Source organism: Neltuma alba, unplaced genomic scaffold (genome assembly GCF_004799145.2).
Source record: "Neltuma alba isolate B1F8T4 unplaced genomic scaffold, ASM479914v2 tig00013459_pilon, whole genome shotgun sequence".
NCBI classification, from domain to species: Eukaryota; Viridiplantae; Streptophyta; class Magnoliopsida; order Fabales; family Fabaceae; genus Neltuma; species Neltuma alba.
In genome coordinates, this window is record NW_021637695.1 from 514,680 (window position 1) to 529,369 (window position 14,690).

At 38.1% G+C, this 14,690-nt stretch overlaps 2 protein-coding genes and 1 long non-coding RNA gene across 3 annotated transcripts; 1 reads left to right on the forward strand and 2 right to left on the reverse strand.

Moving 5' to 3' along the window:
• Window positions 1-5,904: 5,904 nt before the first annotated feature.
• LOC114737462 (histone-lysine N-methyltransferase SETD1A) lies at window positions 5,905-7,167 on the reverse strand. Its single transcript, XM_028925383.1, has one exon. The coding sequence runs from the start codon at window positions 7,112-7,114 to the stop codon at window positions 6,134-6,136; it is 981 nt and encodes a 326-aa protein (XP_028781216.1). The 5' UTR covers window positions 7,115-7,167; the 3' UTR covers window positions 5,905-6,133.
• A 1,627-nt stretch (window positions 7,168-8,794) lies between these two features.
• LOC114737473 (probable beta-1,4-xylosyltransferase IRX9H) lies at window positions 8,795-14,215 on the forward strand. Its single transcript, XM_028925401.1, has 4 exons — window positions 8,795-10,623; window positions 12,250-12,499; window positions 12,713-13,205; window positions 13,611-14,215. The coding sequence occupies exons 1-3, from the start codon at window positions 9,722-9,724 to the stop codon at window positions 12,881-12,883; spliced, it is 1,323 nt and encodes a 440-aa protein (XP_028781234.1). The 5' UTR covers window positions 8,795-9,721; the 3' UTR covers window positions 12,884-13,205; window positions 13,611-14,215.
• Window positions 13,287-14,205, reverse strand: LOC114737474 (uncharacterized). The gene is made up of 2 exons (XR_003739438.1): window positions 13,979-14,205; window positions 13,287-13,781 (listed from the first exon to the last, which is right to left on the reverse strand). It is a non-coding gene; the product is annotated as an uncharacterized LOC114737474 (long non-coding RNA).
• Window positions 14,216-14,690: the final 475 nt, after the last annotated feature.

Genomic DNA, 14,690 nt, shown 5'->3' on the forward strand with positions numbered 1-14,690 from the left:
CTTATATTAGCCTAGCACCATGATCTTATTTTGTCTTCGGCGTTGTTTCCTCGCACACGAGACGAACCCAAACTTCAATTCATTTGCTGAGAGACATGTTCCGGGATCTTCAATCAGCCACTGCGATTGCTCATATTTACTTGTTCTCCTGTGAGGGAAATTGCCTTTCCCTTCAATTTCATTTAGTGGCGTAAAAAATTTATAGTGGATATAGGCCCTTCGACCCGATACTCCAGCATATAATTGCTTTTGCTGTACATTTGGCATGCCTGAATAGGATAACTTTTGTTTAATTATACCATGCATCCAACAAAACTTTAAAATATCAGAAGATTATTGAATATGTTGGTTATCTCATTTGCTGAACTCATCAAGAGTCTAACGTTGTTTCATAGAATTATAAAGTAATCTTCAAATTGAATACACACAGACTAAGAGGGGTTACGGGGACGACACACGGATTCTTCTCGAGATATTTTTTTTTAAAAAACAAAGAACAAATATTTTCCTCCTCCTAATAGAGAGGAAGCTACTACTTTCGGTCCTTAATATAAGAGTTAATTTGACTTTCAATTTGATTTTAAATATAAGACCCAAATCCACTTTATTTTTCATATTTATCTATTTTTTCTAAGGTAGTCCTTGTAGTAGTTGCACATGTTAAATATTTCATCAAATGACACTTAATCAGTAAGAGTATTTTAGAAAAAACAATATATATTTATTAAAAATAATTAACTCAATTAATTTTTTTAATTTACTTTAATTAGTCAACTAACTCTTATATTAGATTAGGTGAGATGCAAGAATAGAAGCACGCAGATAAGGGGTGATGGATGGACCTCGTGGTTATGGCCATTGGGTAGAATAATGCGTAGTCAATCGATGCAAAGGAGGTTATTCTGTTTTCATTTTTTTTTCTTTTTTCTTTTCCATTTTCTCTTTCGGATTCCAAAGCCACTACCAACTTCTTTTCTTTTCTTTTTCTTCTTCACATGAAGTTTCTATCCCCGTGTTTTATTAGACAGAGCCATATATTACCCTTTCAAGATTAAACGAAATCTGCACAACTTTTATATTCGTATGTGGTGGTGTGCGTACCTATATCTTGATAAGAATAGTGCTTCTTAATTATTTGCATCGCTGTCAGGTCCATGACCTGATCTTCCATCAACAATGAAAGCCACAAGGAGACTACTATAAACTCAGAATCTTAAGAATACATGAACAGTTGTGCACAAATTGTCGGCGACATGTTCCTTCACTTTCGTGCAGAAAAAAGAGAGATTACTGTGTGTGAGAATAACTAGGATGCGAGGTATATATATTTTGATTTTAAAGACGGGTTAGCATAATGCTCTAGCTAACGGATGAGCTACACACACACACCTATATATATTCTCATGTAATTGTCTCCGTTAATCCGTCTGGAGGCGCGATATATATATATTGCACCTAATAATTAAAAGGTATAATGCGTACAATATATATATATATATATATATATATATAATGCCCTGACGATACTTTTGTTGCTCGTAATAATTGCTTACATCAAATTTGGGATGATTATATGTAGTCATAGTAGTAAGAGATAGAGGTTGGCTGGCTATTATATTGCCTGTGTTAGGAATTTGATCTTAGTTTTTTTATTTAATCATCAGTCAAGTGTCAACTGCTATGAGGCTGTTAGGGTTTATTAGAAGCCGAATATATATATATATATATATATGTGAAAACAATCACGTAAAGTATATAAATTAAATTTGCATTTTTCATGAATTACGAATATATGACTAGACTACGTGTGCTAAGACTCAATATAATTATATAATATGGATACCATGTTCTCTCGTGTACTTTAAATGCAACAACTTTGATTTGTATATACTTTATACTCTGACATGGGACCAAGTGAGTTTCGAATGTGTAAATTATATGATGTGATGATTGTTCACACAACCAAAAAAAAAAAAAAATTACGAATTGTTGTATGTGTGTACGTGACACATTCACAAGAGTTAAAGGGGGAAAAAGAAATTATACGTCAATATCACAATGAAACATGTATTATGAAAGATTTTATAATTGAAAATTTTTAGTGGATGCATGTTCCATGTTGTATGCCCCATCTCGGGTAACGAGATGCATAAAATATCTTTTTTTAGCTAAACATGTTTTTTACCACTCAGATTTTTCCAAAATTATATATCTCGTTTTTAGTACTATTTATAATTCTTAATATAAGACCTAACTGATTAATTTGAAAATATTAAGAAAGCTAAATAAATTACTTCAAATTATGCATACTTATCGTTTTTTTTTCAAACTAATTTATCTAACTTATTAACTGAAATCTAATAATACACGGTTTATTTAACCTTTTTAATCTCTCTAAATTAATTATTTGGATCTTATTTTCAGGATCGGACGTAGTATTTTGACCACTCAAACAAACATGTTAAACTATGTTTATTGATCTCAAGATGCTTTTGCTGCTACACAGATGTTTGAACACTGCCGTCCAGCCCGCAGAGATTATGTTGAACGTCTCTGACTGGCTGAACCTTGATATACTTCGATGTTGCATTGATTAATTATTGTTGGCTTGGATCCAACCACACATACGTCGATTAACCATAAGCGATTCGTTTTTTGATTCTCAAAGGCAAATTAAACACTCAAATAGTAAAAGGAAAACTCGAAAGCAATAGCGAGAGTCACACATATATAAGCTAGGAAAAGCAATTGAAAGCAGTTTATGTTCTCAATTCTTTCTATAAAAAGTCATCATTACTTTTTAAGATTACCCCTAATCAAATTCACCGAATTCTGGAAATGGACTTTTCTCCCCAGGCAAATAGTCATCAAAGCAATTTTCAATACAAGGACATTTGTTAGGAAAAACATAATGCAAGACCATGAAAACCTTCTAAATTATGATCTGTGTAAATAGCGGAAGGAGTAGTAATAAAAAGATCGTTTACAGGCAAGTGAACAAATCAACAAAAATAAGTAAATAAGAACGACAGAATAGTAGGCCCTAGCTACTACTATATATAGTTGCACAAGGAGACAAGGATCAAATCATTTCATTCACGTCAGATTTTGTAATTAATTGAGATTTGCTATTATTTTGGGAAGCAATATTTACTGTCTGTTGACTCGTCAAAATCATGCATGTGAATGGCCCATTGGTATACGTATAACAACAGTGCGCATGTGAAGCGCTTACTTTGAAACAAGGAATAATTGGTGTAGCGACAGAAACTCTAGTCCACCCCTCAAATTCTATTCATCGGATCAATTAGTCCCAATCAATTTACTAATTAATGCATGAATATATGATTAGTTAATTACAATATATACGGCATCCCTGCCCAGACCTCAAAATCAAGGCATATTCCCCTTCAGATTCTGAAGCTCCCCAGCCATAGGGCCACCTTTCTTCTTCTTCTTCTTCTTCTTCTTCTTCTTCATCTCTCTCTCTCTCTCTCTCTCTCTCTCTCAGTGAGGATGACACTAACTTGAACCTGTGGCATACAGCTATACACAGTTTGATGTGAACCCCGCAGTATCAGTATGGGAAGGATACCCTTTTGCTCAAAAAAAAAAAAAGTATGGGAAGGATACCCGAAGAGGTATACGAGCAGTATCCAGCTACCATAATCGATGCCTCTGTATCGTTATTTTTGCCTCCACCTTCTAGCTGGCTTCCCACACATGCAAGGCCATTATATATTCTTTCTTTTAATTAATCAAAAGCCTTGGTTCTCACTCAACATACCCCTCGCAAGTAATTATAATTACGAATAATCAAAACTGCTGGGTATGAAAACTTCCGATCTCAAAAAGTTTTCTGCGTCGATTGTGACGTACTAGTAATTTGGTTAGCAACTTCCAAAACATCGCCCAAATGGCTGGTTTTGTATAGGCTACTGGCTATAGGATATAAAATATTCATTTCGAATTCTCAAACTTTTAACGGCTAGAAATACATAAAGAGTTTTATGTTATAAAGGAGATATCGATCGAAAGTAGAAAAGAAAAACTAGGGTCGATATCAAACACATTATTTCACTGTCTTCTCTCAAAAAGCTATATCAATTAGTTATATATATATATATATATATATATTACTTGATTTGTTTTGTTTAATATATATCAATGAGACAGCGATAACGTAAATGAAGCCCATAATCCTTATCATAAACCATGGAATCGGTTGCGTTTTCTCATTGAGTTGATGATAACGAAATTATTTGAATAATTAATAACATGAACTGTATAAATATATATACGTCATACAGTAATCCTGAATAAGTATATTTTGAAACTCGATACATATGTATATGCAGGAAAGAACCAACCAACGCGTCGTTCGTAATAGGGTTTTTAACTTTTTGTGACTGTGAGTGAGTGTGAAGGTAATAATGTAATATCTAGGATCAGGATTCTCTTCACCAGATCGTGTAAACTTTTGAGAACTATCGCTGCCTTTTTGATTGTGCAAGTGGTCCCCAATACAGATAGGCACTTCCCCACCATCCTGAAGCCCCTGTGTACATGCTTTCTTTTGAATTCAAATATATCTGTGTTCACCCCCTCATTAACTCCCTAGTTCTAATTAATGAAATCACCTTCCGTTGTCATGTACTCATTTGCCTCGGTCTCTTTAACATCAAATTTTTCATAAAAGATATATACAAGACTTGGTCACTAATTAGATCCAAAGCTAGCTAGCTGAGAAGGAACATATTATTATTAGGATGTATAATATATATATATATATATATATGGAATGGGTAATGATATGGGAATTGGTTGACTACGTACTCGACTTCAAACGATAGAGACTCATTTACAGTGTAAGGCTTTATGATGAAAATAGGTTTTTACTTGATTATAGAAGTTTTTCTTCATTCCTACATAGATATTCTCACCAGCTGTTGTCTGAAAGTTGCAGCACAGCAAATAATGGAGCCCTGTACCCTGCAAATTGCAACGCCATTCTCAGAATCCTGACAAGCACACTCACAAATTTCAGAAATATCTGAAACTCATCCTCATCCACACGTGAAACTGACACCCTCAATTTCAGAATGAATATAAAGTAACTTGTTCGGACTACCTTTGCCTTTCTTGTTTTCATCCAGTTTCTTTTTCGTTCAAGGGGTAGATTTCCGTTCCTATAGAACCACGTTATCACAGTTATCTGCTAAATCTCTGCTCAGTGCTACTGCAAGTTGGTAGCTATTATATAACATATCTCCACTCGACAGGGAAAAATTACACCTTCTTCAACCTAAAAATGGTTCCTTTTTTTATTTCATGATACCTAGCGACGTACGTGCATACAATATGGCTTCTTGATCTGACTTTTCCATCTCTTTCAAAAGAAAAGAATAATTAAAGACGGTCTTCGTATTACAGGGACAGACCTAATTAATAGATAAGCTTCCAGTTTCAATTTTCAAATTCTCAACTTCAAGAAGACAGCCTCAAATCGATTATGCTGCTCCATATATATAGGCAAACGACTTTGCCAAGTGACAAATTCTTCCCGTTAATAATGTTCTCTTACAGTTGTGGTTCATGTATCCCTGCATTTTTAATGGTAAAGATAAAAGATTGTTTCTATTAGTAATCAGCTCGGCTTGGATTGCAAAAGAAATAAGTCGCATTATTTTTTAATGATAAATATGCATGTTTTTTTTTTCCCCCCTTCAAAATTTACACTATTATACATTATAGATGGATGGTTTCATTAACCCAAATGCTGACGGTTGATACATACAAGGGTCGTCGATCATACGCAGAAATGGCATAGCAACTGCAGATTCTTGATATTATCAACTGAGACACACTTGTGGTTGCGAACAACAAATTAAAATATGCATATCAACAATAGTAGGAAGAGTAAAGCACATTCACAAGGGAAAGTGAAGGCAAACAAGGTAATTAAGTTGGGGCTAACACACTCGATAGATTGTAATATACCCTAAGCTGCGGTCAAAAATGATTTTTAGCAAGAGGGTCCCTTAGTATGAAGCATTGCCAATGAATTTCTAAACGCCCTCCATATTGGCCGGAGAAGTCGCCGGTGACCATATTAAAGCCGCAGATAAAGAGTCTATCTTTCTTCTTCAGTGTGTTCAGGCTGTCCGTAATCATGCAGTGTCTTCAACAGCTGGGCAGCCTTCCTCCTCCCCCTCGCGCTGCATTCACCTTGTAGTGCAAGCTCCACCGCACGCGCCAACTCTTCCGGCGGTGCCGTCTGCTGATCTCCCACCACGCCGCTGTAAATAACAGCCAGAACGCCAATGGCATACTCCTTCCCACGTGCCCCCATCTTGCCCATCATTGTGACCATCACGGGCACCGAGAGCGCGTGGGCTCTAGCCTCCTCTTGCCCCTCCGCCACCGTACACATCAGCTCCAGCGCAGCCAATGCCCTCTCCGCCGGTGGCCCGTCCAGCTCCAGGGCTGACTCAATCACGGCACCCACCGCCCCAGCCTCCACCGCGATGCGCCGGTTCCCTTCAGACAAGCAAAGCGCGAACAGTATCTTCGTCGCCGGTTTTGCCCCGGTGGAATTTCTCAAATTGGAGATGACCCCACGCATCAACTCCGGGGGGCATGGAGGCTGATCTTGGGGCGGGTTAGGGACTAGGGAACGCTCAAGAAGGTGGAGGGCGGAGAGGCGATCGGAGTCGGAACCGGAGCTGAGTTGGAGCTCGGAGATGTGGAAGAGTTCTTGGAGGTTTGGGCAGAGGATGGGGTTGGGCGGGGGAGACGGTCGGGTTCGGTGGGTGTGAGGGTGAGGCGGAGTAGGGGTGGAGGTGGGAAGAGAGAACCTCCATTGGGTGAAGCTCTGAGAGGTTGCGGAAGAAGAGGAGGAGGATGTGGTGGAGGATTCACATTCTGGTTTTGAATGAAGGTGGGGTGGTGGTGGTGGAGGCGGCGGCGGAGGAGCCGGTGGGGTTGAAGGAGTGTGAGGGAGCGGGAGAGAGGTGCCGGTGGGGCTGAGGACACTTTGAGCGCAGTGGCGAAAGAAGCCGCAGGAGAATAGTTGAGTTTTGAGCTTGGGCTGAGGATGATGATGGGTTTTCATGATTTCTTTCTCCAGTGTGTGTACTTTGCTGCTTCTGAAAGTGTGTGTGTGGGGAGGAAGAAGGAGGAGGAGGAAGAAATGAGGCTGTGGACTCAACCGTCGTCTGTTGTAATGTTATGCAACAGGTTGCCAAGGAAGAGCGGCCAGCGCTCCATGTACAGTACGACCTTGTTTGTCCTCTCCTCCGATTTCTCTTGTTCTGTCCCAAGCAGTACAATGGATCGCTCAGCTGGCTGTTTTACTTTTACCCGCCTTTGTTGTTTCTCTTTTCTCAATATCTCCCGTATGTACCTGGCCTGTTATAACTTATATAGTTCAAAATTTATAAAATAGGCTCTTTTTTTTTTACAAAAAATTGAAATAGATGAATTATTAATTAATATTATATAAATAATTAAAAGAGATTAAAAAAATTTAGTTAAGTTGATTAACTATAACAAATATGTATTGACTTCTATAAACTATTTAATCTTGTTTATTAAAACTATCCATTAATAACCTTTTATAATTAATAAGAATATTTTTTTAAAAAAATTATAAAATTGAATACAAAATGAATTGATTTCTTATGATCTAATCTGCAACTCCTTTTTATATTAGGAGTCCTTGAGAGTTGACAGCGAAACATTGTTTTCTTCATCATCCACCACGGATCAGAGGTGTGAAAATAAACGGTGAGAAGTTTCTTGTAAAATTTCTTACTAGGTGACGTGGCATTTCTCATATTGTGATCAAATTCACAAGCTGCATAAATATCATCACTGCACCCGTGTATTTTCCGCAATCTTCTTGCATTCCTTGACGTGCGATCGAACCCAAGGCTCTGTGAGCTTTCGTTCCAGTTCTTGCTACTTAGAATGCAATCTTTAATTCAATCTATGAGTTATGAATCATTTTTAAATATTAAAAAAAAAAAAATCTTGCTACAGAAGTAACAAGAACAATTAATAATCGGAGTTCTGATAATTAATCACAGTAACGCCAGCATAGTCAATTAATAATCCAGTCCTGTCTCAACCAATCATTTATCATCTCTCAACTTGTTTTGTGTTGTTTCAGACTTAACCAAAATCCCAGGAAAAATAACTTATATTTTGACTCCTTTTTCCTAAATGCACATATTGTAGAAAAATATAATTCTAGTTATTGACTTTTTTCTTTATTATTTGATCAATCCAGTTAGAATAATTTTTAGTTGTTAAATTAAAGACAGTCTTTGTTTGAGTTAAAAAATGAGCAAAAAATATTTCTGAAAATAGTCATTTAAAAAATTCCTCACGCATATTGAAATGGTGAGAATTCCTCCAAACCTTGATAGTTAATTACACCACCAGTTGCATTTTAGATTTTTCGTACACGGAGCTGTTTAGTTAATAATATATAGTGACTGAACGGGAGCTACTATGCCCACACTTGGTTCTTCCAATGGACTTCTTAAGAAATTAAAAAAAAAAAGGTTTATTTTCTCCAGATAAAGAAATTCACATGGCCGATCAACCCAGTTTTCCAAGATAACGAAAAGGAAGTATAACATTAGCTTCATGAAAAATAAATTTAACTATAAATGAAGTTACGTGAATGGTGCGACTTAACCCGCTGGGGTCGGAGATAAATTTTGCTCTCTCTCTTGGGGGCGATACCCCCACCGTGCTCTTCCCGCGCAATCACAAAATCCGTTGGGTCGTCCATCACGTGATTGAAAAAGGAAATTTATTTCTCCTATCAGGTTCTTTTGCGAGCTGTGATGGTGAAAGAATAAAAATGTCCCGTCAGCTTTCACCGTCTGTTTCCTTTTTATTTTTTTCTTTCTGGGTTCGAGTTTTTAAGTTTTTAACTTAGATCTCAAAATCGTCCATCGCGTTTTCTCTGGGCTCGTCAAGCTGGCCATGGGTCCCTCCGGCAAAGCCTAGTCGCCGTAGAACTTCACCGCTGCCTCCGAGAGCTTGGTGCTTGTGATACAGCCTGTAGAGCGTTTTCTCAGACTAGTATTACCTGCCTGCCAAGTTCGAAGAATCGCACTCGAAGTTGGTTTCATTCTGCTCTGCTTGGCTGTGGTTTTGGTGAGTGTGGTAGTTTGTTTAGTGAATGTTATGGTGATGAAAATGCTGTCTTGGACATAGCTATCTTAACGTTGGGCTTCTGTTATGCCTGGAATGCTTCTTTTCGAGCATCTTCACTGTTTCCTCCTTCATTTTAGATCAGGGAATCATTATAATCGTGTAGATAATCAATGTATGGGGTCTGCCCAGGTGGCCGCATTATGACAACAGGTCTGGGATTGTGGTAAGATAAGTCGATTTAATCCAGAGGGCACAGTATATTGGAACGGATTTCTGTCTGAACAATCTTCTGAGGAGACTGACTTATGATACATGGAGGAAGTGTTACATAAACTGCATTTTTAATCTGACATGCTTTCCCCTGAGTTCGACTTTTATAATGTTCATGTCAGCTTTAATTGTTACCGTGGTGGGCGAAACATGGTTTCCCTGAAATTCTCGGCAAACACATCGAAATAGAGACTTTTCTTCTTTAATTGTATTTTGGTTTCCTACAAAAAGGATCCATTTGGAGTTATGAACTAAGCGTTGACTTGGATTTATTTTGATGGCATCCATTAGAAGAACCCTGTCTCCAGTGCCTCGAGCTGGAACTGTAGCACTTGGAGAAGCCTGTTCAGTAGGTTCTCCATTGTCTAAATCTTCATCGAGTCCTCAGAACTGCCCACCATCCAATGGATTGTCAAGTCCTACTGTCAGCTCATTGGATTCTCGTGCATTTCTTCTTGGTGTTTTTTCACCAAGATCTTTGAGGGCTTTTGAAAGGTCTAAGTCAAAGGGCCAACTTTGGAGGAAGGTGCTTTTCCATTTCTTTATATGTTTCATGATTGGGGTTTCTATTGGATTGACCCCACTTGCTTCAATGAACTTATCCCTGAATTTCATGCCCAAGCATCAAGCCTTCTCCTTTGAGGTTGTATCTTCTGTTGGAAATTTTCAGCCATATGATGACGTGAAGATAAATGCAACACCGTCAACCAATGGGGCTGTGAAGTTTAATGCTACTTTGGACTTAACTTTGAAGGAACGGGGGCTAATAGACGGGATAGCACATAATATATCTACTAGCCGATTACTCAATGTGAAACCATATTTGGAGTCTCAGAAGCTTCTAATCATTGTGACTACAACATACAATAGGCCACTTCAAGCATACTACTTGAGTCGCTTGGCATACACACTAAAATTGGTCCCGCCTCCTTTGTTGTGGATTGTTGTTGAGATGACTTCCCAATCTGAAGAAACAGCTGATATATTGAGGAGTGGTGGAGTCATGTACAGGCATCTTGTTTGTAAAACAAATCTAACCAACACAAGTGATAGGAGCATTCTTCAAAGAAATGTTGCACTAGCTCATATTGAAACTCACCATCTGGATGGAATTGTTTACTTTGCAGATGATTATAACATCTACTCAACGGAACTGTTTCAGCAAATGAGAGAAATAAGGTATTTCCATGTAGTTTTTTCAACTTCACATCTTTATATTGGCTCTTATTCTTTTTTCCAGGTATAAGTAGCCTAGTTCTAGTTTTTATCGTTGTCTGATATGTTGTGTTATTTTATCGGGGCATCACGAAATAATAGCAATGTAGGTTTAGCTGGATAAATTCAATTGTTATTTGTGGGAGGACTTACGGAACATTATACTTACTGCTTACTAAGTGTTCAGCGGCAAGTTTGAAATTCTAGGCCTCTATTGAGTGAGCGTCACATTGAATCTTTTATGAAGTTCGGGAAAGATTACCTATTTACTCACTTATATTCAATCCGAACCCTAGAAAACAGGATTTTCCCCCTTTAATTTGAATACAACCATTGGCAATCAAATTACCAACCATGGTCGGAGTCATTTTGATAGAGGTGAGTCACACATCAATCTGTCATGCTTATGACTGGACTACCCTGTTAATTGATTGAAAACCTCGTGTTCAGGCATAAGACCTGAAAGGAGGACGGTTTTGCCCGAAATTACCTGCCAAAGTGGTCTGTCTTGACCCTTTTTAGGCAAGACCTCCAAGTAAAGATTTAATTCCTAATCTACACAAATATGAATGCAATAATAAAAATGAAGTTTGATTATACAATATAGAAGAACAACCAAGAGGGCATTCTTTTTTAGTTTTCTCCATTTTCTCACCTTATTACAATTAGACTACGAAATCTTACTTCCGTCTGTAAGAATATCTAGATGATATCCCAACAACCTCAGAGGACACTTTAGAATACCAGTCCCTGTGCTGAGATGCACTGGAATCTTGAATGTCTCAAGTTTTGTTGGGAAGACGAGTTCCGCAATTTTGGTGCTTGCTGGCGACTTAGTGGAGGCTGTCAATAAATCATAAGGGATAATGTTACAGGACGTCCAGGTGAAAACTTGAAGGGACATATCAAACGCTTGGTAGATCAATGCATGGCTTTGATACTCATTTCTTCACTTCTATTGATGCCTCCCTTAGGTTGCAGGGTATTGGTTGATTGGATAAACGGAATGTATAGTGCTCGCTACATTGTTTCTATTATGCATGGTTTTCACACCCTTTTATTTATTTTGAATATGTGTACTAGTCCCTTTCTATCATTGTGGGTTATCTCTGGGTGCACGTCCGGAAAGTTGAATGAAGTGTTCATGCACAAGTTGATGGTTCTGAGAAAATAACTCTAAAAGCTCTTCTTTTCATTAATGCCGTCAAAATTTCTTGATTCCTAAATGACAGACGAAATAGGAAATTCAAGCTCAGGAAACCCGTAAGAAGTGATACAGAGAAAAGATAGTTAGAGAGAGAGAGAGAGAGAGAGAGATCTGATTTCTCATTTCTGTACTTCTCTGATGTAACCTTAAGGATACTTTGGTCAAAATGGAAACCTTGGGTAATTAATTTGCAGCATCATGGTCTACCTGTTTTAAAGGTGCTCTTATATCCTTGGCGGTGATGTGGGTAAACATGCCTTTTGACGATGTTCTGATCACGGTATATTTGAGGGGTTTCTCGATCTGGGATTTCCTAATAGATTGGGCTGCTTTGCTTCATGTTTAATCTCTATCTCAAACATTATGGAGGATGGGATGTGCAGGCGATTTGGAACGTGGGCTGTGGCTAAACTATCAGGAGACAAACATAACATGGTACTGCAAGGGCCCGTCTGTAATGGAAATCAAGTAATCGGGTGGCACACAAGTGAATCAGAAGGAATGCCTCGAAGATTTCAGGCTGAAATGTCAGGTTTTGCGTTTAATAGCACCATACTATGGGATCCAAAGAAGTGGCACCGCCCCACTCTTGAACCTATCCGGCAGCTCGAGACGGTCAAGGATGTTTATCGGGTTAGTATTTGTTATAGTCTGGGTTATCTTCTAGTATCCTGATCCATCATTAACTATATCACTATATTCGTTTCAAGTGAACTTGTATCCCAGAGATTTTTGCAAAATTTAGCAGTGTACGGTCATTGGTTAGTAACTGTTAAAGATACCCTCATACTATGGGCTATGGCTCTTCGTTTCTCATATTATTGCCATTTGGAATGTGATATGCAGGTTAGCACTTTCATTGAGCAGGTTGTGGAAGATGAAAGCCAAATGGAAGGCTTAATGAACAATTGCTCCAGAATTATGGTTTGGCATATTGATCTTGAATCTGCTATTTCCTTCTATCCTCAGAAATGGATTGTTGAGAATAACCTAGATGTCATTGTTCCTCTGACCTAACATGGAGGCATTCTATATGCGACTGGTGTATATATGCTTATGAAACCTTCATAATCCTAATGATCCTGCTATTTCCATTTGCTTAAAACAGCTGCTATTTATTTTGGTGACGTTTTATACCCGGAGGTATTTGTTTCTTAGATTATACGTAAAATTTACTGAACATTACTCCTCATTGAAGAAAGACAGGACGTAGGAATATTTGCTCCTATCAAGTAACCTGTCTCAGACGAATCTCCCTCTTTCAAATTGCTTGAAGAAGAAAAAAGTTAGATGCTGCACATCAATGGATGCAAATTCTGGACATAAATCCCTTTTCCACGTAAGAAGAGCTTTTTTGTCGTTTGGGAACTTTGGTTTTTTTGTTCTTCTTTTTTTTTGGGGGAAATGTTACAGATGATCACAGAATTACCACCAAGCTGGTTTCTTAAATGAGCTCCCTCGTTTGCAAGGCATTTGCTTTGCTTGCATGGAAGCACAAGTCCGCTAGAAGCTATCCCTCCTAGACTTTATCAAGGAGAGGATATATTTTTTTAATGCCCAGAACACTTTTAAACAGGAAGTATGTTGCCGAATAAAATGCTTCATAGTTTGTTTGATTTACCTCTGTACAAACTGCCAAGAGTCCGAAGGTGGTTAATTGCTATTCGAAGAACAGAATGTAAGAGAGTAGCTTATTGTCCGTTTCCATTTCTCTGAACTACTTTCATTTCCATTGATGTCCCAGATATGTTACCCAACATAGAACTCATCCTTCTTGCGCTTCTCCATGGCTCTCTCATAGCCTGCGTCCTTCTCGTGGCTGTCTTCATCATCTTAGTGGGTCTTCTCGCAGCTTTCTCCCTCGGACTCTTGCTGGTTCTAGTATTGGATTTGCACGAATTTTCTTCAGTGGTTTCTGAGTATTCAGAAATGGTGAAAGATGATGTTAAATTGGGCATCGTTTTAGTTTTCGCTTACCTAATGTATCAAGCTGTTGAATATGTTGTGGATTCAAGACCTTGGCTTAAGAGCAAGGCCAAAGAATTCAAAGGCAAAAACATGACGCGACATCGGGTAGTCTTATTCGTGTCTTGAAGATTGACAAAAACTTACCCCTTGTAATCATCTCCACAGCTAGGGTTTCTTCAGAGCGCTTAATCTGTGACATTCAGCGCTCTTGCTCGAGAGCAGGACGGGGATGAACAAGCGTTTGAACTGCGAAGCCCAATTACGTGAGCGTCGCCTATTTGTACATGACCTCATTGCCTCTTTATATGCTGCTTCAATAATTTCTTCACATACAATGCCTTGATGCAATTAAAAATCAATAAAATTGTCATCTCACCTGTATACGATTTTTAATTTTAAATTTAATATTATCTCTGTCTTTAATAGAAATCATATTTAATTTTTATTTTAGTCTTAAATATAAAATTTAAATTTTTTTAATATTTAAATTTTTTTAAGATATTTTTTCGAAAAGAATTATAGGGTGGAAAATTGAAGTCCGTTACCATAACCAGAAAAGACTCTGTCGGCCGTTTCAGATTTACCCGCCACCCCTCTTAACCATCGGTCATGTGGCTGAGGGAACTCGTGTCGTGTGCTTACTCTTCCCCGCTAAGAACGCCAATGCCACGCTTATGGCACCACTAGAATTGCATTTTGGATTTTTATCGCTTGTCCCAAGGGTCTCTTTCAGTGATCGATTTCGATGGAATCGAAGCTGTGCTCTCGGTGCCATCCGCTTTATTTTCTCTCCAAATTGCTTTTTCTACGGTGAACTTTACTGCAAATGTTCAAACTCCCTCAAACTTCAAATAAC